Source organism: Momordica charantia, assembly GCF_013281855.1.
Source record: "Momordica charantia cultivar OHB3-1 chromosome 7 unlocalized genomic scaffold, Mcharantia_2.0 BLBB01000007.1, whole genome shotgun sequence".
In the NCBI taxonomy this organism is placed as follows: domain Eukaryota; kingdom Viridiplantae; phylum Streptophyta; class Magnoliopsida; order Cucurbitales; family Cucurbitaceae; genus Momordica; species Momordica charantia.
The window spans coordinates 15,743,739-15,769,457 of NW_028275165.1; the positions used below are offsets into that span (position 1 = coordinate 15,743,739).

At 32.2% G+C, this 25,719-nt stretch overlaps 2 protein-coding genes across 4 annotated transcripts; both read left to right on the plus strand.

Moving 5' to 3' along the window:
- Positions 1 to 409: 409 nt before the first annotated feature.
- Positions 410 to 10,340, plus strand: ORC5 (origin recognition complex protein 5). Of its 3 annotated transcripts, XM_022302009.2 has the most exons (8): positions 410 to 526; positions 2,556 to 3,417; positions 3,504 to 3,920; positions 4,635 to 4,947; positions 5,071 to 5,185; positions 5,710 to 5,809; positions 6,017 to 6,305; positions 10,228 to 10,340. In XM_022302009.2, the coding sequence occupies exons 2-5, from the start codon at positions 2,588 to 2,590 to the stop codon at positions 5,119 to 5,121; spliced, it is 1,611 nt and encodes a 536-aa protein (XP_022157701.1). In that variant the 5' UTR covers positions 410 to 526; positions 2,556 to 2,587; the 3' UTR covers positions 5,122 to 5,185; positions 5,710 to 5,809; positions 6,017 to 6,305; positions 10,228 to 10,340. The 3 variants fall into 3 exon arrangements, with proteins under 3 accessions (XP_022157701.1, XP_022157700.1, XP_087982843.1); XM_022302008.2 differs by lacking the exon at positions 10,228 to 10,340 and having other exon boundaries at positions 6,017 to 6,370; XM_088126717.1 differs by lacking the exon at positions 10,228 to 10,340 and having other exon boundaries at positions 508 to 526; positions 2,567 to 3,417; positions 6,017 to 6,370.
- An 8,580-nt stretch (positions 10,341 to 18,920) lies between these two features.
- Positions 18,921 to 21,215, plus strand: CYP86A8 (cytochrome P450, family 86, subfamily A, polypeptide 8). The gene has a single exon (XM_088126805.1). It carries the CDS (start codon positions 19,182 to 19,184, stop codon positions 20,826 to 20,828), a length of 1,647 nt encoding a protein of 548 aa, XP_087982931.1. The 5' UTR covers positions 18,921 to 19,181; the 3' UTR covers positions 20,829 to 21,215.
- The last annotated feature ends 4,504 nt before the right edge of the window (positions 21,216 to 25,719 follow it).

Below are 25,719 nucleotides of genomic sequence, written 5' to 3' on the forward strand. Positions count from 1 at the left end.
AAAAAGAAATAATCTTTCATTTGATAGATTATCTGCTATGACACTTATACGTGGATAGATGCATCGCTTAATCAAATAGTTGTAATTTTCATTCGATTAACTTCTCTCAAACACACCTTTTCACTCGAACAGTTACAACTCTTTTGGATTAAATTCATTGTTTCATCGAATGATCACAACTTTTTGGATTTGTTATCTCAACAGACACCTTAACTCGAACAGTCGTCTCTTAGAAATTTGAAGGGTAAAAAAGGTATATATTCAAAAGTTGGGGGCAAAATGGAGAGGCAGACATTATCATCCATAACCCCATTTATATACCGTATAGATTATTATTATTATTTTTTTTATTATTATTTAGATTCGAATTCTCCCACGCGCTGTTAAAAAAAAAGGAAAAAAGAAAAACGAAGAAAGAAAAATCTAATTTCTCAAAATTAGAAAAATATATATTGCCTCTCTCCCCTCCACTTTCCCTCTCCTCCCATATTCAAGCGGCCCTCTCGCCTTTCTACTTCTCGAACTGGTAAGATGGAACTTTTGAAATTTGTGTTTCTTCGGTTTTATGCTCTCTCGATTTTCCCCTGTTTGTAATTTTTTGTCTCTGCCGTTCGATTTGTTTGATTTCAATCATCTTATGTTCATTGTTTCGTAGTTTTCTAAACTGTGATTGATATGGTGGTTTAGTATGCAGTGAGTTCTTGTGACTATTTAAGTTAACCTTTTGTTTTCAGTTATAGTTGAACAAGGAAGAATCTGGAGATGGGGTTTAATTATAAAGATCTTGGATTAATACTGGGCTTAAATTCTATGATGTGCAGTATTATGAGCCTAAAATTGCAACCGAAGATCATGGTCTTTTTTTTTTTTAATTTTTTTTTCATTCTTTCTACAACTGAAGTTACGCGTACCTTTTTTTTTTTTTGATAAAAAAACCGAGAATTGAAGCTTTGCTCCTTGTACCAGAAGCTCACCGGAAGGTTCAAACTTGAGAACTCTAAACGATTATGACCAAGAGACTCCAAGTTCTTGACAACTGGACTCTCCTCGGGAGCCCAAAGTTAACCAAACCTTGCACTAACCATCTCCTGACCAGGCCTATTTACTTTCATAATTAAGGCCAAGTTCCTCAATCTCTTCAAAATTATTACGAATTATGTTCTGGATTGAATGTAACAAGTGGTAGGAGGCGTTAATTGCAGTGTGGCAGAAGTCAAGGAATTAGCTTCCTTTGCCAGTTGTATGGTTTGAACTTGGCCAACCACTTACCTTGGTCTTTCCCTTAATGGCAACCCAAGGACTGAAAGATTCTAGACCTCAATCTTAGAGAAGATTCAGAGTAAGCTCCAAAGTTGGAAAAAGTCTATTTCTCTGTAAAGTAAAGGTAGTAGGTTGACTTTATTCAGACCTCTCTGGATAATCTCCCTACATGTTTTATGTCTACCTTTTTTAGCATAGAAGAAGTGGCTCTTATTATTAAAAAGCTAATGGTATATTTCTATTGGGAAGGCATTTGTGTTTCTCATTTGGTTAGTTGAACTAGGTTAGTCTCCTGGTGGAGGCCTAACTATTGGCGACTTATGCCTTAAAAGTCATCTCTTCTATCTAAATCGCTTTGGAGATTCACCTATGAAAAAGATGCTCTTTGGATGAAGGTTGTTACTGCTAAGTTTGGAGTCTCTAGGGAAAAATGGTGGTTTAACTTTCACCTCATGAGCCTTAGGTGCTAGATGCCTTTGAAACACTCATCAACGAAACAAAAGACCTTTTAGCACTTAGAGTGACCTACAAGGTTGGTAACGGCAAGAAGATTGAGTTTTAGGAGGACAATGGTGGGGCACTGAACTTTTCTTTTCTAGATTTCCTAGAGTGTGTGCACCTCCAAATACCAATCAAATTTTGGAAGTTGACCTCTCTAGATCTCCAAAGTTGAAGAAACCTTAGTGACCCAGAAATTCTGGCTTAGATAGTCCTAATAGATATACTTCGCAATATTACTCTATAAATTTTACAAGGATAGGTGACTCTACACTGGGTTGACAACTCTTCTTGGGACCTTAAAGAGCTCTCTAGTGATAAGATTCAAAGGACAAAGTTTTCTTAAAAAATGAGTGAGAATTTTCTAATTTGTGGATTATATTGTTTTTGTAGCTTTGTCATGGTCCAAATTGTCTTAAGAATTTTTGAGGTTATGACCTCTTTTTTTTCTATGCTTGAGAGTTCGTCATTGAGTTTGACTTTGACAATCTGGCTTACCAACTCACAATCTACTTATTAGAGAGGAAATTGTATTGCTTTAAGCGGTTATGGATGAAGACATTGGAGATACTCTTATGCCCTAGAAAATTGTTCTCCACGTTAACTAATCCTCAATGTAATGGAGTATTAGTTACAGGGTACAACATAACTAGCTCTAACAGAACATATCAAGCCAGAAAGAGAGAGAGAATGAAATACTGAATGATAGTCATTGGTGTTATAAATGTGTTTGGGAAATGTTTGGGAAACTAGTATATTGATAAAGATTGTACTCAACTTTCTTCTCAAAATTTCAGAATTCTCGCAGCTGTTATCGGGTTTTTGAGGAATGTCTATAGAAGGAAGCCCAAAAGCTAACAGAAGGACAACGCGGTCCACTTCAGCTGCTGTCTTAAAGGATTCTGGTGAAACAAAGAAGATATGTGATCCACACATTCCAACTTTTAATGATCTTGTTTTTGGAGAAGATTCCATTAGTAAGGAAGATCTCTTTTCTAGTTTTCCTGGACGTCGTACTCAAATTCTCGAACTTCTTGACCTTTTGGGCCCCCTGAATTCTCCCATGCTTCCCCTCTTTGTTTATGGCGGCCCATCTTCTGGAAAAACCAGTGCTATTCTTCAGATATTCCGTTGTCTTAACCGTCCTTTTGTCTATTCAAGCTGTCGTACTTGTTATAATTTGCGGACCCTATTTGAGTCTATCTTGAATCAGTTATTACTTCATCATAAAGATGCAGACAATAGTTATTTGAGTGCAAAGCGCTGTGAAAAGCCGCCAGAGTTTGTTAACTTACTTCGGGAAGCCTTAATTAAAGTTGTAAAAACTCTACAGGGGAACCCAGGAAAGTCAAGCACCAAGAAGTTGACAGGACAAGGGCATGGTAATATGGTCTACCTGATTTTTGACAATCTGGAGCTTGTTAGAGAGTGGGACAAGAGTTCAAGCGTATTGCCTTTTCTGTTTAATCTCCATGAGGTCTTGAACATGAGTGAAGTTGGATTTCTCTTCATCAGTAATACTTCCCCTGACACATACTATTCAAATATGGGTTACTTGGAACCCATCCCTGTTTATTTCTCTGAGTACACAGAAGATGATCTTCGTCAAATTTTTATGAGGAATCAAACTAATCAAGAGATGTATTCTTCCTTCCTGAAGTAAGATGCCTTTTCTCCCTTTCTTTATGACCATGTTTGAATTGTTTGATTTATTCATTAAAAATGCTTTTGTCTCTTGTGAACAGTGTTGTATTGGGGCCATTCTGTAGAATTACTAGACAAGTGAATGAACTGTCCATAGCCTTTTCATCGTTGTATAAAACATACTGTGAAGCTTTAAGTGATCTGAACAATGTTCCAAATGAGTCCAATAAGAGGGCACGGTTCAGTCGTTTTCAGCCACATATCGCTCCTGCTTTGAATCAGATATTTAAAATTTCATCTCAGCCTTCTGTAGTTAATAATTTCAAGGAACCAAAGAGAAAAGGTGGCAGTAAGAAGTTTGATGGGTTTGGCTCTTCTGAGGACTTGGACTTTCACATGTCTACTTCTGCAAAATATCTCCTTCTTTCAGCATTCCTTGCTTCAAGAAATCCAGCTACACTTGATGCATCACTGTTTGATTCAACTGGGGGCTCTAGTAGTCGAAAAAGGAAGAAGAGGTAATATTTCAACTTTTTTAGTCCCATGAGTTTCATTATGCTATGTACTATTAAAAAAGAGATAAATCATGCATGATATTATTTATTTATTGTTACTCTTCGGGTGATGATTATTGGTGAATTTTCCAGCGACGAAATTGGATTAGTAACTAGAAAAGATGTCAGAATTTCAATTTTGAATGGACTTTAGTTTACTGGGGACAAAATTTCTGCATCCAGATGCTTTCCTCCTAAGCAGGATTCTAATTTCTAACTCGCGATGTCAGCTGCTGACTCAATCAAAGATAGTTCTTAAAAGTCTAAGAAAATAATAAAATTTCTAGAAAAATATGTAGGACAAGGACGATGTTGTATCATAACATTAGGGACAACTTTTTATTTAATATATAGATACTAGTTGGTAATGGAAGACATAATGTTCAGAACTCGATTATGTACAACATATGACAGTTGGTAAAACTAAAAAAATCATCTTAGTATATCAATAAGATTATAATTAATAAGCCACTTATGTCAATCTTTTTATGGCTTTTTCACTTTTATGCGTAAATATTATTCAGTTAGATTTATTATATGACATGTTAATGTTCTTTCAGAATCTGGTTCATCATTACACATGCAGTTGTTTAACAGGAATTTCTTCAAGCTTCTGGCTCCTTTGCTTTTTTAATCCTTCTAGTTCATTTAAAATAGCCATTTATTGAAATGCTTTAGGCCATCAGAAAAATCGATCGAGCAGAAGGAGATTTCAGAACAGGAGTTGCTTATGAAAGGACCTGGAACTTTTCCATTGGAGAGGTTGCTTGCAATATTTCAGTGCATTACGTCTGTGGCAGAAACCTCACTTGAGGATGAGCAAGGAAATGTTGTAATGGAAAGCCAAAATGAGGACAGCGAACTCATGTCTGATGTTCTCCTGCAACTTTCCAGCCTCTGCAACGCAAATTTTGTGGTCAAAGGAGGAAGCTGCCCGCTAGAAGGTTCAACTCGATATCGATCTACAGTATCTGAAGATATGGCTTTAAAGGTAATGTTTTCTGATGATGCCAATTTTTATTTTTTATTTTTTTCTGTTGTATAACCTTGCAGAATCTAATTGGTTTTGAGTATTATTTATTTGTATGTAATCTCTGTGTATCCTTATCAACAGGTAGCAAGGAGTATTAAGTTTCCCCTATCCAAGTACATGTACAGAAGATAACATGTGACAAGGAAATGTATCCTAACATGCCAAAAGGAATCTAGATTCTCTGGTTCCACGAGAGGTATGGTTGTGTAGCGTTATTATACAAGTCTTACTTTGAAGTTTTTATACTAAGGCATGATTTCCCCATTCAGGGGTTGGAGCAACTTGAAAGTCACCGGCAATAAGATGTCATAGAGACATTTTAGTCCATTGGCTAGTCAACTTCTAGTAAAAATGAAAAGGAAAACGAAATTCGTAGTCAAGTAGGACATTCCATTCTTGTGCAGTCACTGAATTTAGCTTGCCTGTCAATTTTTACAGTTGTGCTATTGATGCTGAGTAATTTAATTTGGTACCTAAACACACCATGGTTGTTGTGTTGCTTGCGTGTTCTCTAATTTTTTTTATTGATAAACGAAATCTGCCCATTTTCACCTTTCTTTAGAATTGTACAAATTACAATAAATGTTATCTAGTGTATTATTGATGGAACTTTAATGTGTAATCCCGATAAGTCTGCTTCCAATATCATACTTTCTCATCATCCATAACTCTGCTTCTCCATTCCTTTGATCATGGGTAACATTATCCTTGCTTTCACAGATTGTACCGTCAAAACGAATTTTCTACAACACGACACGGTCAGCTGAACTTGATGGCACTGCAGCGGCTCAATGATGAGCTTGAGAGAAGAAAAATTACAGTACTTTTCAGCAACTTCCTTTTAGTGCAAATGATATAAATATTGGTTCAAAGTAGAAAGAGTAAAGAGAGTGGGGGGGGGGGGGGGGGGGGGGGTGTTCCTGACAGCTTAAAAAACAGCAGGTGGCATGAATTAATGTTCTGTCTCGTAGCTTTAGATCATAAAATCATGTGTTGAAATTCATATAGAAACAACTTTCCATTGCAGGAAAAACTATTGATGATGGTTTGTTAGCAGCTGTTGGAGGATGGCTTCAAAACCAGAACAGCCAGAGATGAGAAAAGAGAAGAAACTGTGGATTATTTTAGCAGTGTCTTAGGTCACCCCCTTATTCTATTTCTCTCAGAACCGTCGGCAGTGGTTGAGAATATATTAAATAGGATGGGAAGAAAGATGAGACTTTCACCTACTCTGCAACAAAGTAGATATGTACTTTAATTATCAGTTGGCTCAAAACTGCTGCCCCCTTTTTGGGCCATCTTCCTAAAGTTCTAAGGTACTCTCCTTGTAACTTTGTTTTCTCTTTTCTTTTTGGCTAAATATATATCGGTTTGAATACTATTTTGGTCACTAAACTTTTATCTTGGTTCATTTTAGTCCCTATATTTTCAACATGTCTATTTTAGTTCATGTACTTTCAACTTTTGTTTATTTTAGTCCCTATACTTTCGAAATGTTCGTTTTGGTTTCTGTACCGTTAAAAAGTGACAATTTTGGTCTATATTTGCAAAGTTTTAACTCAAATTTTGTACACAATGGAAATCGTTTAGTAAAAATTTATGACAACGTTTTAAAAAATTTACTAAAATTTAGTGAGTAAAGTGTTGTGATAAAATTTTGATCGAAATAAATGAGATAAATATGAAAATAAACTAAAATAGTCACTTTTTAAAAATAAAAGGATTAAAACGAGTATTTCGAAAGTATAGTGACTAAAATGAACAGAAATTAAAAGTATAGAAATCAAAATAAATATTTTGAAAGCACAAGAGTTAAAAATGATCCAAAGTCGAAAGTACACGAACTATTATTTAAACCATATATATTTTACTACTATGTTTGGGTATTTTTTCAATTTAGTCTCGATGGTTTAAACAGTTTCTATTAATATTTTTGAGTTATAATTTTTATGTTGTTGGTTGATGATAAACGTAATGGCAATATGCTTAATGACTCGGGAGAAATTTAGAGGGAGAACTACGCCATATAAGAGAGGAAATTTTCTAATTTTTCTCTTTCAAATTTCTAGAAGTTTGCATAAGTTTTGACTTTTCTTCAAGTATCTAATTCTTCATCTAAATTAATGTGGAGTTTTTTTATCAACTAATTTTGACGCTTTTTTTTTTCTTCTTCTTTTGACAAAAGTTGATGCTGTTTCATTTAATGCATTACTTCCTTTACCCATTTTGTATTGAAGTATATTGTGAAATACTTTATTTTGTTACTGCTGAAGCTATGTGAAATGCAATTAATGACATTGATTTGACACTCAGGTTAATTTTTCTTCTCTGATTGGGAGGAAAAAAAAAAAAAAAACAAAAAACAAACAATACCCATCAAAAATAATTGAGGGAGTACCAAGAGTTATTTTGTGTATGGGAGAAAAATAATGGTTTTTAATTATTTAGTCCAAAGTTTAAAAGTTGAATTTAATATTGTAGTGTGGGTAGTAGAATGTCAATTTTTTAATATCAATTTTGTCTATTTGATTCTGCTGGCATGTCTGTTGGAGTATTCTTTCACGTCTAAAGTAGGATAGGATTGTCTCTGAGTTCAAATTTTATGATGGTCACTATCTTAGGAATTAATAATTTTTATGTGTTTTTCAACACTAAATGTTGTAGGGTCAGACTGTTGTTCCGATGCTTACAGATATTAAAAAAAAAAAGAGGATGGTCTCTATTTCATTGTTTGTATTGAAAAAAAAAATCCTAACTTAAATCTTGACCATTGATCATTTTATTTTTCTCTACTGAATGTCAAGTTTAATATGTTTTTATTCCACCATGATGAGAAATTAAGTGAATATTTTAATCAAATAAGGATTGATTTGTTAGTCGAGTCTAGTTTTAGTATGTCTTGGCTTAGTGGAAGGAACAAAATTCGCTCATGAATCTTCCTCTTGAGCACCATACGGTCTAATAAATCTCAATATCTCATATCTCAATTTTTTTATCTATTTTTTTTTAATATTTTGTAGTTCTATATATATCACAACTTAGTCAAATTGTAGTAGTAATTGATCATTGTGACGACAATGAAGCCATTGTTGATAGCAAAAATTAGGTTCAAAGTGAAAATGTTGATAATATTAAAGGAAACTGCGAGAATGAAAGAAAAAAAGTTAGAAAATTATTATTGAAAATATTTTGAGAGTGAAAAAGAGAGATTTTACCAAAAAAAAAATTTAGAGAGAAAGAAGAGTAAAGAAACAAAAAAATATATATAGCTCAATCATTATACAGAAGGAGTGAAAAGTCATTTGATAGTGGTAGAAAATGAAAGAGTTGCATCTAGAAATTCAAAAACTTTTGATATTAAAAAAATTAAATATAATTAGAGGTTATAATTATTCAATTAATTTGGGTTAAAACAAAAATGTTTCATATTAATTTTATGATTTAAATTAAATTAATATAATTTAATAATTATTGATAATTAATTATGACGAACACATTTTTTAAATTTAAAATTTTATAGAGAAATAAAATTGTCCAAATATATTTTACAAAAGATGGGATGTTTTTAATCTATTTTCAATAGTTATAAATTTAATCCTTTTAAAAAAGAAATTGACAACATTTTTAAATTCAAGTTTTCACATTTTTATCATTTAATTTTTTTTATCAATTCATTTCAATTTATGAATGCATCTAATTATTCATTTTAATATATTTTATATTTTTATTTTTCTAAACATAATTATTTAACCCTTAAACATTATAACTTTTGAAATTCTATTATCAATTATATAATTAAAAATTAAGTCATTAATTTTATAATTAATTTTTAGGAATAAATTGACAATAATTTTATTCAAATTTTTTGTATTTTTTTTTCTAAACACAATTATTTAACCATTAAAACATTATAACTTTTGAAATTCCATTATTAGTTACATAATTAAAGATAAAGTCATTAATTTTATAATTAATTTTTAGGAATAAACTGCCAACAATTTTATTTAAACTTTTACCATTTTTTACTCACTTTTTTCCTAGTTTATTTTAACTTAAATAAAGGTATTAAAAAGATAAGGAAAAAAAAGAAAATTGGAGGGTGGCGCGGTGAGAGAGGGGAGGGAGAATGAGTGGAATTTGAGGGAATATGGAGGGAGGGAAGTGAATGAATTGGTGAGGGAGAATGAGTGGAATTTGAGGGAATGTGGAGGGAGGGAAGTGAATGAATTTGAGAGAAAGAGGGTGAAATGACAAAATTGTCATCAAAATAATAAAATAAAAATTTAAAATTAAAGGAGAAAATAGGGAGATAAAGTTTCTCCCATAATCCAGTATAGATTTCATAAAATCACAAGTACCTCTCTTATTCATTTATCTTTTTGTCTTTTTGTTTTTTTAAATTTAAAGTATTTTTTGCATTTAAAAAACATGAGAAAAAAATATCTTTTTTTTCTTTTTTAGCTCAACTTTTTAATGTGTATGTATCTTTGTACTGTGAAAAAAATATCAAGTTTGGAATGTTGCAAGGAGAAAAGTATAAGAATTTTTTGTGTAACAATGAAAAAATATTCTTTTTGAAACAACGGTATTGAAAAGTAGAGTAAAAAAGATAAAATAAATTTGAATTAAAAAATACAATTAGAGAAAAAACAAATGAAGGTGAAGCATTACAGAAGAGAGATGAGACATGATAAGGAGACAGAAAAAGAGGAAAAGAAAAAATAAGAGATATTGATGACATATTGTAAATTAATAAATAAGAAAAAAACACATTTATTTGCTATTAGGACTCAGAAGTACAGTGTTCTTAAATCTTGGAGCAACGGAAGACCCTACTATTATTATTATCAAGGTTTTAAATGTCGACGTCAATGGAAATATCGACGTCTCAATTTCATAGAATTATCAATGGAAATATCAATAAAATGTCGATGTCGATGTCGATGGATATTTCTATAGAAGTTAGAAAAATTAAAAAATTGTAAAAAATATATTTAAATTAAAAAGTACACAATTTCATATTTCTAAACTAATTAAAAATAATTAATATTCATATTATGTATATATTAGTCGACTTTCTTGTACTATGATGGAAATATCGATTTATCCTTCATGTCGATGTCGAACCTATGAAAGCATGAATATGTCGATAGAAATGTCGACGTGTCGGATATTTAGAACCATGATGATGATGATGATGATTATTATTATTATTAATCTCATTTATCTATTTGGCAGGACATCTCTTGATTAGACCAACTCGTCATAGGATGTGGCAGGCTTCGTCTTGAACTTAAAAAAATGTATATTGATTTTTATGATTAACTATAGTGGTATATAATTTAGTTGGATGTCTATTTAGTCCTTAATTAAAATTTAAACGAGATTTATTTAGACTACGATTTTATTACTCTTTAACACTATTAACTAAATGATAATTTAGCATACCGAGGGACAAAATAGATATGGGTTTGAAAGTAATCTTAACAATGACAAAAATATTTTTAGAGGGTCTAAAAAAAATTTAATTCAGAGTTTATATTTAGCTATAATTCAAATGCACTTTTGAAATAAGTTATAACACTTTTCAAAGAAAGCCAAAACACTCCAAAGTGCTTTACCAAACGCTTTTGGCTTAAACACTTTATTTTCAATCTCTCAATTCACATGCATTCTTCCCGTACCATCCTACGCGCAACTTCTCTCGCTAACTCATCTCTCTATATATACCAAAGTTTTAAATGCCGATATTGATAGAGATGTTGAAGTCTCAATTTCATGGAAATGTGCTAAAGCGAACATATTTTGTGGTAATTATCATATATCTCCAACTAAGAGGTTGCAAGTTCGATGCTCCACTCCCTCATGTTGTACTAAAAAAAATCATGTTGATGTCTCAATTTTCATAGAAATTGATCAATAAAATGTTGATGTTGACAGATATTTCTAGATAAATTATAAAAAAAAATTGTAAAAAATAGCTAAATTAACAAATAAGAATTTCATTCTTTCTAAATAAGTTAGAAATGAGTAGATTTAGTTGATATTTTTCATATTTTGTCCATTTTTTGTAATATTAGGAAAATGTAGATTTACCCCCTCACGTCGATATCAAATCCATGGAAACGTTGATAGAAATATCGACATGTCGAAAAATATTTAATAACGAAATTGCAGTGGTTAGCAAAAATCTTTTACGTATTTCAAAATATGTTACCTATTTTTTAAAATTTTCAAATATAGCATAAAATTTCACTTATATTAGCAGTATACTAGATACTTATATCAATAGTATATCAGACACTCATATCAATAGTATATATCAGATGTGTATCACATGTATATTGCAAGTATATCAGACATATATCACATACATATATCAATAGTCATATATATTATAAATATATTATAGATTTATTACAAATGTATATCATTTTGGTAAAGTTATCATTTTTTTAAAACCCAGAAGTCGGCGACCCTTTGGCCTTTATGCCCCTATACTTGGGATATGTGCACTGTCCCCATACCCGTACATACGCAAGGGATCATTACTTGGTGGAGTTGCGGTTCATGTGAAAGTTGTTCATTCTAAAATTGAACCTCCATTTTGTTGTTAAGTGCTATATTTGAAAAAAACGAGATGTGGTTATTTTTTGCTAACTTTACTAAATATTTTTGTCATATTTACAACTACCCCTATTTAATTTCATACTCCATATACATATTATTTATCAACTAAACTCTATTTTTATAAACTAATGCACAATTTTTCTCACAAATTTCTTGATGTACAAATTTCTAATTTCACTAGCTTTTCTCTTATTAATCACTCTCTTCTCGCACATTTGTTTCTACACAATTTCTCTCGCTTATTTATTTTTAAAATTTAATTACTTTCATTTTAGTACATTTTGTTGTTTATTTGTGCAGTCTAAAAATATTTGTTTGGTAAATGTTTGTCGTCCCAAAAAAAAAAAATCTTCCTAATCAGGTAAACTAATATTTTTAAAATATTAGAACGAAACAATAAAGTGATATATTATTAAGTATTTTTTAAGTGTCTTAACCACTTGAGCTATGCTCGGTTTAACATTGTTAAGCATTTTTCATTGAAGTGCTTGTAATAGAAGTAATTTTGATAAAACCAATGACCCGTTAAACACACCCTAAAATAAATAGCGATTCATGGAGGTAGAGTTGGGAATTGAGAAGAGTATTAAATGGCACGTTATTGAGTATAAATACTCTAACATGAGCGAAAAAGGTTGTCCATATTGGTGGGGTGAAAAGTCGTGTTGTAGTTTAAGTCGAGGTGGTTACTATATATGATCATGAAATATAGGCACGTCGCGATGTTTTGAACCTTAAATTTTCAATATCATCAAATTGAACCTTAAATTTTCAATATCATCGAATCAAACTGAATATGAATAAATACTGGAATTTGAGGCCTTTTTAAAACTTAATTACAATTACAAAAGTCTATGCCAACAAATAAATCATAGAATATTCGACTAAGCAAAAAACACCTAAAACCAAAACATGAAAATACTCTTAACTTAGCCGTAATATCAAGTAGATAAAAAAGAACGACACACACAAAATTATCTCACTATTATTTTTTTAGTACAATATAGAGTAGGAGACGGAACTCACAACCGTGTTGTTGGAGATATATGTCAATCATCGCTGAGCTATGCTTGAGATAATTATCCAACTAATTAAAAGCATTCAACACACAATTGGAATAATCAATATCAGCAAATAAGAGAACACCCATTTCTAGTCGCAAATCCTTTTTAAAAATGGAAACTAATAGAGTTTAAATGGACGAAAATAAAACGTCCAAGGTTAAAACTGACTCACTAGAGCAAAAACTGACTCACGAAGAGAAAACTCGAATTTATGAACTTGTATTTGTATTTATGTATGTGGGTGTTACAATCTCTAATGTATAATCCTTTCATTAATTCTCTCAAATGTAAACTTTAATTCAAGTGCTCGCGAGCTTGTTCTTGAATCAATGGTTGATGCCTTCAACTTCTTGCTTGTCGAAGGATGTTTGAAATCTCCGGCTTTGAGCTTGTTGAAGACTTTAACTTGTTGATGAAATTCTTTGGCTTGTAGCTTGATGAAGATTTTGTGGAGTCTTCGGCTTCGAGCTTATTGAAGAATCTTTGAAGTCTTCAGCTTTGAGCTCGTGAAGTTCTTCGGCTTTGCAGCTTTTGAAATGCTTCGACTTTGCAAGTTGTTGAAGTTCTTCGACTTTACAGCTTGTGAAGTGCTTCAGCTTTGTAGCTTGTTGAAGTTCTTCGACTTTGCAGCTTCTGAAGTTATTCGGCTTGGAGTTTGAGAAGTTCTTTGACTTTGAAGCTTGATGAAGTTCTTCGGTTGGTTGCTTGATGAAGAATTTTGTAACTTGATGGAGTCTTCGGCTTCACGTTTTGTTGCTTGGCGAAGAGAAGATTCAGTATTCTTGAAGTCTCGTCGTCTTCAAGTCTTTAGTTCTTCGAGTCTTGTTGGTTTGGGATGCTCCGCTATAATTATAAACGACTCAGAACATTTTGATGTCTTTGAATCTCCAATTCTTCTGGATCTCTTCTCGAATCCTTCCTTCCCCTCTTTCTGGCTTCTTCTTTCCCTCCAAAATAAGAGGTGACCCCTCTATTTATAGAGTTTTGGTGGGTCTTAGATGGGTCATGAGTTTAATGGGCTTGGGTTGGGCCCAGTCTCTTCATGGGTTTTGATCCAATTAGTTGGTTTCATCGGACCACCATAAGAGAGCTAGACACGTGGCACAATTTGATTTGTTGATTTAAAAATTAATTTAGGACATGTGTAAATTTGTGATTGCTCCTAAATATAATTTTAATTGTGTGACGTGGCATTTAGCGGTTAGCCGAAATTTCTCCTTCAACAGAACCCTTCCTAGCCACCTCGATTTTTATCCCAAATTCAAGAAACCTTCTCTCTTCCTCTCTCAAAACCCACATACCTTTTTCTCTCTCTTCTTCACTCCATCAAACCCTAATCTCTCTTTATCTCTCACTAAAGGCAGCTTCCGTCGCTCTTTCTTCCAGTGAGAACAACGTCGGTGACACCATGACTGCTGAGTACGGATTCGAGCCGTAGCACACGGTTTGTAGAGGAGGTCACTGCTGAGTTGCTGAGTTGTTGCTTGTTGGCGGAGAAGACAACTAAGGGGGTGACTTGAAGAAGAAGCAGAGACAGGGGCGGCAGCTTGGTGAAAGGAAGAATAGAGTGAGGTGTCTAAGGATTTTCTTTTTCTTTTCAAATGTGTCACCAAGGAGAAAAAATATATATGTAAGTATATATTATATAACATACTGATAATATATTATCATATTGTAAGCTAGACACAAAAGTATATATTATATAACCTTCAAGTTTAGTATATAAAATAAAAAATATATATTATATAACGTTCTGGAGAAGTATATGTTTATCCTACTGTATATTAGAGGATTAAAATGAAAAATAGATTTAATAATAGTCGTTGAAATATATTACATAATTTAATATTTTAACATATATCAATTAAGAAGTATACATTATATAATTTTTTAGAGGAGTGTAAGTTTATCATACTATTAAAATAAAAAAGATGCTGAAGAAAAAATATACGCTAGAAATATGAAATATAAAATGAGTTCTGCGTTCATTGAAAAACATATATATGGAAAATAAAAACAATAAATGTGGATTATTAAAATAAAAAAAGGACAATATGATCAAGAAAAATGCTGAAAATCTAAAAGTGAAGATTTTCAGACATTTGTAAAAAATTGAGTTTCTAACTTTTGTGTGTACTAAAGAACAAAAATGGGCAATGACAATATCTCTTGTGTGTACTAAAGAACAATGTCCCAAATTTGAATTGACAAGTTTGACTTTTATTAAGTGTTTGACTTTCAATCTTTTAATATACAAAGATAGCCCTATATTTATTAATGAATGATGATGATGGAATTTCCAATTTATTAAACATATTATTTATAATAATATTAACCAAACTTTGGAGAAAAAATCTAATTGGTTTTCTTGTGGGTGGGTTGCAAGTTATCTATCTAACCCATCTACATACATTAATTATTATTATTCTTTTTCTTTTTTGTTGCTCTATCAAACCAATCTAACTTCTTAATCTTTCTACTCGAATCAATCTCAAATTGAAATTTAATATCCCTTTTGTTAATTTGAGAGGGATGATAAAATTATATTTTTATTTACTTTTTTTGGAATAAATTAAAATTGGAAACACGAAACATGTTTTGGTTGTTTCTAAAATTTCTATACAAAATTTTGAAAATGCTTAAGACATGAGAACCAAAATTGGAAACAGAAATAAAAAATAGAACATTATCCAACCATCCTTATTATTTCTATTCAAATCAACCTATTAAATAGAAGAAATGATCTTACTAAAATGTAATCAGGCTAACAATATCATATAAACTCTAAATAAATAACTGATTTTGGATTGGTATTGTATATACTATAGTTTAATTAAGGATTTAAACGTATAGTCAATCTAATTGATAGGCTAATGTATCATCTAAAATCCATCGTAATTTTGAATCATCATATAAATAATTTTTTTAATCCGACAAAAATAAGCTACCAATTACTACAAACTTATGATTTTAATATAAATAAGTTCAGTAACCATTTACTTATGTAGCTATTTGGTCCAAAATACCTTATTTTAGTTTGGTAGTTTATAAGCTTGGCATTAATTTGGTCAATCTAAAAAGTTTTATTATAGTCTTTTAACCAATTTGGTTAGATCTACATACCAAAATGTTTTTATTGTCACTCAAAAAATAAAAAAATTTGAAAACTTGAAAAAGGTCGATCAATCCAACCAAATCCATACCGTTTGGATTGAGTTATAAACTTGTTTGGGTTAGGTTGGGCTGGTTCAATAATTCACCTAGAATAAGTTGGGGTTGAACTGAACCAACCTGAATCTATTAATAATTTTAAAACTATTTATTTTACTAACCATAAAAATTATATATATAGTTATTTCTATTTTAATTTTATTTCATTCAACCATGTGTTATTTATTCTACAACAACTTTTAAAATAAACTTTTTAAGGTTTTTGAAGTGTACTTTTTCATCATATAAATAAATATCGACTTAAGGATCTTGATTCAATGTTAGACAATATATAAATAAAATGTTTAAGATATTATCACTTATTTATTTATTTTTTTATACAATATTTTGCATAGGTGACCTAAATAACCAGAACCAACTCAATCCAAATATTTCATGGTTGGGTTGAATCAGGTTTATTATTTAATATGAGTTGTTTGAGTTGAATGAATTTACAACCCCAATATTTGGATCGAGTATAGAAAGTACACCTTAACCCAACCAAATCCATGAACACCCCTACAAGATATAATAGAGAAAGACAAGATAAGATTGGGTCAATATCTATGAAGGTTGAATAGAAATTAGGGGGCGGAATGCAACGAACAAATTTTTTCTTCGTTTTTTTTAGTACAACCGAGTTGGGTCGGGTGAGAAATTCAAACTCATAACCTCTCGGTTAGAGGCATGTGCCATTTACCGTTGAACTAAGCTCATAATTGATGGCATGCAATGAACAAGTTGTGAAACGAGTCTACCCCTGAAGCTATATCTTTCAAGTCTTAGACCTGTAAAATTATCCCCTGAATCTCATTTTCCTTTAACCCGAATATTTTTCTGGCATACTTCAAATTGATAACCAACTACTCATCATTTCTCCCTACTACATAAGAAAATGGTTAAACATAAAGAAGATTAAACGAACAAATTAAGAGACCAGAACGATAGGAGATTTGACCACTCTTGTTAGTCTTGTTATACTACATGAAATTGAAGCAGACACGGTCAACATTGGATTTGATTTTACATAAGTATCCCTTGAAATTGAGTGCATGAGACACGTGGAAGGGGCAGAGAAAAGAAAAATGAAAGATGTGGTCTGAGTTTTATGCTCTCATAACAATTAAACACTTTGCCTCGAAACAAAGAAACTATTAATTCAAAAAACTTCAATAATTTTACGACTTTTTAAAATGCTTTTATTTCCCTTTTGACTTTCACCCCATGCTTCAGTCATCAAGCACACAGATTTATCCTCCAAAACAATAAAAACATTTAAAAAGTTGGTTGAAGAAGAAGAGAGTCAAACCCCCTTGCATGAACTATTTAATTTTATATTATTTTACCAATGTGGTAATATAAATGATATCGGACAGGCTTGAATTCACGATCTTCTTGTTTAGTGCTACATCAATTCACGTTAGACTTAAAATTAGTATAACGCTCCATTTGATAACTATTTTGTTCTTTGACGTTTTTTTTAATTAAAATTTGGGTGTGTAAACATTACTTTCAATACTTAATATATCTTTTTTTGTTTTGCTTATCCATTCTGAAATTGCTTTTAAATTCTAAGCCAAATTTTGAAAACTAAAAAAGATTAATTTTCAAAAATTTGTTTTTGTTATTGAAATTTTGGCTAAAATTTAAATGTTTTTAAGAAAAGGTGAAAATATATGAAAGAATTGGGCATAAACATGCATAAATTTTTGAAATAGAAAACTAAAAAATGAAATTATTGCCAAAGGAAAGTAAGTTTTAGTTATGGTGTGCATGTAATGATATTTTTGGCTGTATTATGAACAGTACTATGTGGCAATTATAATGAAAATTTGAATGAGTTTACTTTATTTTTAAGTTTAAATACTATTTTAGTGTGGTTGTACTTCCGACTTTGGTTTATTTTGATTTATATATTTTTACAGTATCTATTTTTGGTGTCTGTACTTTTGACACGTCTATTTTAGTATCTCAATCCATATATTAATAAACTGCTATATTTTTTTAGTATAATATGTGACGATCGAGATTCAAACTCACAACCTTTTGGTTGGAGAGATAAGTGTCTTAACCAATTATGTTCTAAGTTGACGATACACTCCTATCACCATATGAGGAAAAAACTACTGTTTTAGTAATATTGTTTTCCAATTATGCTAGATTTTTGGCCAGGATAATATTGCCCCTTCTTAGTTCATTAAAGACTAAGAAAGTTATAGGAAACAATTAAAATTTAAAATCCTATCTCTAATTAAATTTTGAGAATTAAAAAATTATTTATAAGAAAGAAAGTTAGAACTTAAAATTTCGCTCATCCCTATCAAAAATTCTAATTCCACCCCAACTAAATTACCATAGCGTTGAATACTTTTCCCAAAGTAAAGCAATGTTTTCATTATAAGGATTAACTTAAAACCAAAAAAATAATAATAATAATAATAATAAAAGAAAAAGAAAGTCCATATGTAAATAAAATAAAAGAGTTTGAGTAGTAAAAGTAAAGGGGTATATATAAATGGTTGATTTGTTTGGTGGGTTATGGCTCAACCAACCATAACCTATAGCCCACATGATCAACCTCATTTCCATTCAATTCTTCCTCTCTTTTTTCTCCTTTTTTTTTTCTTCTCTTCACATTCCCATTTTTTTTTAAAAAAAAAGTTTTTATTTTTCTAATATTATATATAACCAGTGCAGCATATGCATGCAATAAAACTCCATCTGCATGGCCTTGGTTTTGGATGGATGATTAAAAATAGAGAGAAGAAATTAAAAGTTGTGTTTATTTTATTATATATTTTGTATTAATTCTTCCCCTTAGTTCCTCAACTAAACCCATTAAATTCCTCTTCATTTAATGCCCCAATTTAACACCCTCCTCCCCCTTTCTGCAGAATTAGGTGTATAATATCTGCAACCAAAAAAAAAAACCCAGTAAAAAAAAAAAACAAAAAACCAGTCTGGCTTGGCTGGCCTTAGTAGTAATTGCTCTTCAATGCCATTTCAACTATAAAACCTACTTCTAATATCCCTTTCTTGTGTCTCCACTCTCACATTTCTTCTCTTCCAAATTTTCTTCCCCATTTTCTCTCTCTCACTCTCTAGGGTTTTATTTTAGTTTTTTTTATTCTTTTGGGTGTAGTTCATTTGGGCACTTCATGGGGAGTGATTTTCCGGGAAAATTCGAGATACCCAGAAGGAAAAGTTAGCTTCTTTCTTTCATCTTTACATTTTTCCCGGAAAAAGGCACGATTTTATCAGGAAACAAACAGAAAATAGGGTATTACCATGGACGTGGGCTTGGCGTTAGTTATAGTAACGGCGGTGACGGCGTACCTGCTGTGGTTCACGTTCATTTCACGGACGTTAAAGGGTCCCCAAATGTGGCCGTTACTCGGCAGCCTCCCGGGACTGATCGAGAACTGCGACCGTTTACACGACTGGATCGCCGACAACCTCCGCGCGTGCGGCGGCACGTACCAGACCTGCATCTGGGCAATCCCATTCTTCGCCAGAAAACAAGGCCTCGTGACCGTCACGTGCGACCCGAGAAATCTGGAGCACATTCTCAAGACCCGATTCGACAATTACCCCAAGGGCCCCACGTGGCAGGCCGTTTTTCACGAATTGCTCGGCGAGGGCATCTTCAATTCCGACGGCGACACGTGGCTCTTCCAGAGGAAGACGGCGGCGCTTGAATTTACCACTAGGACCCTCCGCCAAGCCATGGCTCGCTGGGTCAGCCGAGCCATTAAGCTCCGGTTCTGCCCGATCCTCAAGCAAGCCGAGCTGAATTCCGAGGCCATTGACCTTCAGGATGTGTTGTTGCGGCTCACTTTTGATAACATTTGCGGCTTGGCTTTCGGGAAAGACCCGATGACTTGCGCGCCGGGATTCCCCGAAAACGGGTTCGCCACAGCATTCGACCGGGCCACCGAGGCTTCTCTACAGCGGTTTATTTTGCCGGAGGTGCTTTGGAAGTTCAAGAAGTGGCTTCGGCTTGGGATGGAGGTCAGCTTGAGCCGGAGCCTGGTCCATATCGAGGAGTATTTATCCGGTGTGATCGATTCACGTAAGCTCGAGTTGCTGAATCAGACCAAGGACTCGACCCCACACGACGATTTGCTCTCGCGTTTCATGAAGAAGAAAGAATCCTACTCGGACGACTTCCTCCGCCACGTGGCGCTCAACTTCATCCTAGCTGGACGCGACACGTCATCCGTCGCGCTGAGCTGGTTCTTCTGGCTGGTCACGCAGAACCCGTTAGTCGAGGATAAAATCCTCCGCGAGATCTGCACCGTTCTGATCATGACACGTGGCTACAAGATCTCATCATGGCTGGACGAGCCGTTGGGATTCGAGGAAATCGACCGCTTGATTTACCTGAAAGCCGCTCTCACCGAAACCCTAAGGCTGTACCCGTCGGTGCCGGAGGATTCCAAGCACGTCGTCGCCGACGACGTCCTGCCGGACGGGACCTTCGTTCCGGCGGGCTCGTCGGTGACGTACTCGATCTATTCAACGGGGAGGATGAAGTCCACGTGGGGAGAGGACTGCCTCGAGTTCCGGCCGGAGCGGTGGCTGTCGGCGGCCGGTGACAAGTTCGTTCCGCCGGATTCGTACAAATTCGTGTCGTTCAATGCCGGGCCGAGGATCTGTTTGGGGAAGGATTTGGCGTACCTGCAGATGAAGTCGATCGCGGCGGCGGTGCTGCTCCGGCACCGGCTGACGGTGGCGGCGGGGCACAAGGTGGAGCAGAAAATGTCGCTGACGCTGTTCATGAAGTACGGGCTGAAGGTGAACGTCCACCGGCGGGACTTGGAGGGAATTGTGGAAAGTATCAGGGACAAAGAGGGAAAGTTGCAAAGAAAAGAGCCTCCGTTAATCGCCGTCGTTAACTGTAACGGCGGGTGTAACGGAGTCGAAGCAGCATAATGCTAAGCGCGTGTTTGGTTGTTCGGTAAATTTAAGAGGTTAATTATAAATATATTATATTATATATAAATTATAAGGTGGGCCCAGGCAGTGGGCGATTGGGGAACACGCGCTCGTCAGGAATTTAATTGTCTTTTCCTTCCGAAGCAAATCAGAGGGGGAATGATAAAGTTACGGCGACTGTGATGAAAGTCAGTTATAAAAGAGGGAGAGAGAGATAAGGCAGTTGAGTCAAGTGGTAATATTCATCAATCTTTTTAATTATTAATAGCCATTTAATTCATGTTATTTTGATTTAAAATGGGTTTAATGTTTTTTTTTTTGCCCTTCTTGTAATAATTATTCTTGTCAAAATTTTATTTTCTATACCAAAATTGTCATCCACAATATTGATTTTGTCACCTTAATTAATTTGTCCTCTTTTCTCCTCTCATAATTTTGATCTCTCTTATTTGATGGGTGTAATGTGAAGAAAATTACTATATTTAATTAATTTCATTGGTTGATAATGCTAGAGAGGTTTTTTTCTTTGTTCTAATGATTTTTTTTGGGAATCTTCTACTTTCTTGATTTCTTTCTAGAGATTTTGTTCAAACTAAAGTAGGAGGGATGATCAAATTCGAGATGGTTTATAATTTGTTTGAATGAATATAATGAGAGTTATTTTTCAACTTGTATACAATTTTTCAATGTAATTTATTTATTTATTTTTCAAATGACGTCTTAAATAAGAAAAGAGAAACCTTTATTTTTCAATATAGTACATTTATTCTTTTTATCGTAAGTAGCTTGAAAATAAAGGAAAGAGAGACTTTATTCTTTATTTAGTTTAGAGAAATATAATGTCCTTTTTATTAATACATTTTTATTCTTTGGGCTAATAATAGGTAAATTTTAATTTGTTTGTTATGCACACAACAAAAATTAGCTAAAAAAGTTTTTGACAAATAAAAACTTAAAAAAGAATTGAGTATTTTTTTTATAAGAAATAATTTAGTGTATGATACTATAGTTTCATTTAACTCTAATACATGCTTTTAAGTACTTAGAAACCCAATAGGAAAAAGGTATATGAATGAGCTTTGGGATAAACTTAATTTGTATTAGGGTTTCGGTTAATAAACCTATCTTTTTTTTTAATATTGAATTTGAGTAAATACATTTTTGGTCCTTAAGGATTGAGTTAGATGTCTATTTGGTCCTTAAAGTTTCAAAATAGACAGTTTTAGTCCCTAAAGTTTGAAAATGGTACTAAATGGTCTGTAGAGTGAGTTGGCAGGTAATTGACTTTACAAACATTGACCAAACTGTGATGACTTGATAACTTGGTCAATTTCTTGACGTCTAAATTTCATGGAAATATTGATAAAATGTCGATGTTGATGAATATTCCTGTTAAATTTAGAGAAATTAAAAAATCGTAAAAAATATTTAAATTAACAAATAAACATTTTCTATTTCAAAATAAGTCAAAAAATAATATTAATATTATGTATATATTAGTGATATTTTGTTAATATTTTTTATATTTTGTCGATTTTTTTATAATATTATTGAAATGTCAATTTATTCTTCATGTCATAATCGAACATATGAATACATGAAAATCCCACTTTGATTATTGGGAGATTTTTTGTTAGGTTATAAAGTGAGAGTCGTGAATTCGAGTTAGATCTTAGGGTATGGTAAGTGATTTAAGTGATAATGAGATAACTTTTCAACTTGTACTATTTTAGTGTGTAATTTATTATTCTTCTTTTTTCAAAGAATGTGTCTTAAATAAAGAAAAAGGTTCTACCTCTCTTTTTTGGTATGGTTTATTCATTTTCTAAAAAATGCCTTAAAAATAATTAAAGGAAAGATAGACTTGTTCTTTATTAATTTTAGAGTAATATAATGTCATTTTTACCAAATCCATTTGTGGTATTTATATTTACTTATTTGTGTTAATAATATGTGTAAATTTTAAATTTGTTTCTTATGCATACAACAAAAATTATCCACAAATGTTTTTGACCAATAACATAATTATAAATAATTTATTAAAAAATACTTTTGGTCCTTATACTTCATTGAATAACAACTTAGTCCATTAACTTTAGTTTGTAACGATTTAATCCCTGTATTGAAAAAAATGATTTGGAGCCTAGATTGAAGCCTGAGAAAAAAGAAACTTAGGCGCAATGTTGCAGCATCACCAAGGGCAGGTGGCCAAAGAGACTTAATTTAGGGCATAAATTCCAACAATAACACTGGAGCGTTGAAGGAATACTCCAAGTTTGGAGTGTCTGGACGCTAGGGTTAGCATCAAGATCTTGTCTCACATTTTTCTTTTGGATGCTAAATTTAGGGTATAAATTCCAACAATAACACTCTAGCGTTGAAGGAATACTCCAAGTTTAGAGTGTCTTGACGCTAGTGTTAGCATCGAGGTCTTGTCTCACATTTTTTTTTGGATGCCCTAGTCGCTAGAAATTTTTTGGTGCTTCCTATATATATATACGATTATATGTAAGTCATTTTAGAATGTAGAGCTAGAATCAAGTGCTGGGATAATAGAGTCAAAAGAGGATACCAATGTTCTAGAAAAAAGATTTTCAACACTATTATGAATTCCTACCAGGTGTAAGATATTGTTTTCTTATAAAAATTAAAATATTGTTTTCTTATAAAAATTAGAATATTATTTTCTTATAACGATTAGGATATTTGACATTCAATTCGATTATTCCAACATAAATAAAAATAGATATTATCATTCTTGAATTTATAGGTGCTTTGGTCAATGCAATTCTATTTTTCTTTATTAAAAATGAAAAAATTAAAATAAGAAACGAGAACGTTACCAAAAAAGCTCCAAATTTCCCATTTCGTTGGTGTGACGGTACAACAACAATAATATAAAGAGGTGAAAGTATTACAAAATCAAAGGGAAAGAGAAATTAAGAATACACTCATTGTATCCGCAACAATAATAACATAAGGGATGAAAGTATTACAAGATCAAAGGGAAAGAGAAATTAGGAATCCACCCATCCTATCTAAACTGGTTTGCCCCGAACTCGAGACTACACGTTCAACCTTTTGTACGTACAGGTTTTACTAATAAAGAGTGAAGATTACAATATGATCAATAGAGAGACATGTATACGCTCGCTCAAGCTCACATAGGTTTTACGGTCTTCTTTATTTTCTCTCCTCCCTGAGCCTAAACTTCTCTCTATATAATTCCCACAATCATCTACGTGGTCGTCTTCTTTCTCCCGTTCGTTTTTCCTTTCTTTCTGGTGGAAAAAAAAATAGATCAATTGATCGGCCTCCTGTAAGTTCTTATTCAAACATGAACTATTTGATTTTCCCTTTACACAGGTTAAAAGTAGATAAGTAAGTAACAATAATATAAGGAATAAGACACAGAGATAGAAAAGCTTAACACAACAGGGATTATACTGGTGCGTCCCAATCTTAAGATTATAGTTCGAATATTACAATAGAGATCTCAACCCAAGATATCACTATACAATGACTACCTTGATTCTGAGTACCCTGACAATGACTACCTAAGATTACATAATTGAAAATACATTGACTAAACCCACGAGATACATACATTTTTTCACACACTGCTTGCAACCACTCAAGTGTCTCTCTCGGATTATGTACAAATAAAATCTTTGTTTCTATGCATACAACAAATATTTGTTTTCTTATGCATACAACAAATAATAATAAATAAATAAATAAAATAAGTTTTTGATAAATGAGAATGTAATAAATAATTGATGTATGATACTATATGTTTTATTTAATTTTAAGCTAGAAAAAAAAATCTTTGTTTTTTTGTTTCTAAAATTTCTATACAATTTTAATTTTGGGAATGTTTCTAAAAAAGAAACAAAAAACACAAATAATCGTCGAATGCTTAGATTTCTTAATAAAGTTTTGGAAACAAGAATAAAAATTCGAGAAAGTTAGCAAAGGATCGTTGGATGAAACAACCTATAACATTTCAACAATATAATCGAATTGAATTATTGAGAGGCTTTGTTGCGATCTAAGATGAAAGAAAGGTGAATTCAAGATGGATTACAACTAATTTATTTGAGCGATAATGAGAGATTTTTTATTTCAAATAAATAAGTCATAACATCTATTTTTTGGTATAGTTTATTATTTTTTCTCAAAAAGTATCTTAAAATAAAGGAAATATGAACATTTGTTCTTTATTGAATTAAAGGAATATAATGTCGTTTTTATCATATCCATACATTGTACTCATATTTATTTTATGCTAATTGTGTAAATTTTAATTTGTTTTCTTATGCATACAACAAATAATAATAAATAAATAAATAAAATAAGTTTTTGATAAATGACAATGTAATAAATAATTGATGTATGATACTATATGTTTTATTTAATTTTAAGTTAGAAAACACGATTGATTTCTGTACTTTCATCCACGAAATTATTTTTTTATTGAACTTTCAAAATCAATTATTTAATATCTGTAATTTAAAATTGGTTACAATTTAGTCCACCCCATTAAATAATGTTAAAATTTTACAGAACTGTGACAAGGTTGCCAACTATACTGTCATCACCATCAACTATACTGTCATCACCATTGTCATTCATTCATTCTTTCTTGTTTAAGCCCTAAACTGAACCAAGTTTGAATCGATACAATCTCGTATCGACTCATGGTTGACAAGTATGTTAGAGTTATATTAAATCTTAACCTAATATTTAATTGCAGAGACTAAATTGTAACCGATTTTAAAGGAGTACAGTGAGACTAAATCATTAATTTTGATTGTTTGTGGACTCAACAGTTAGTTTAGTGAAAATACATGGACTAAACGTATTTTTAAACTTTAATTTTAATACT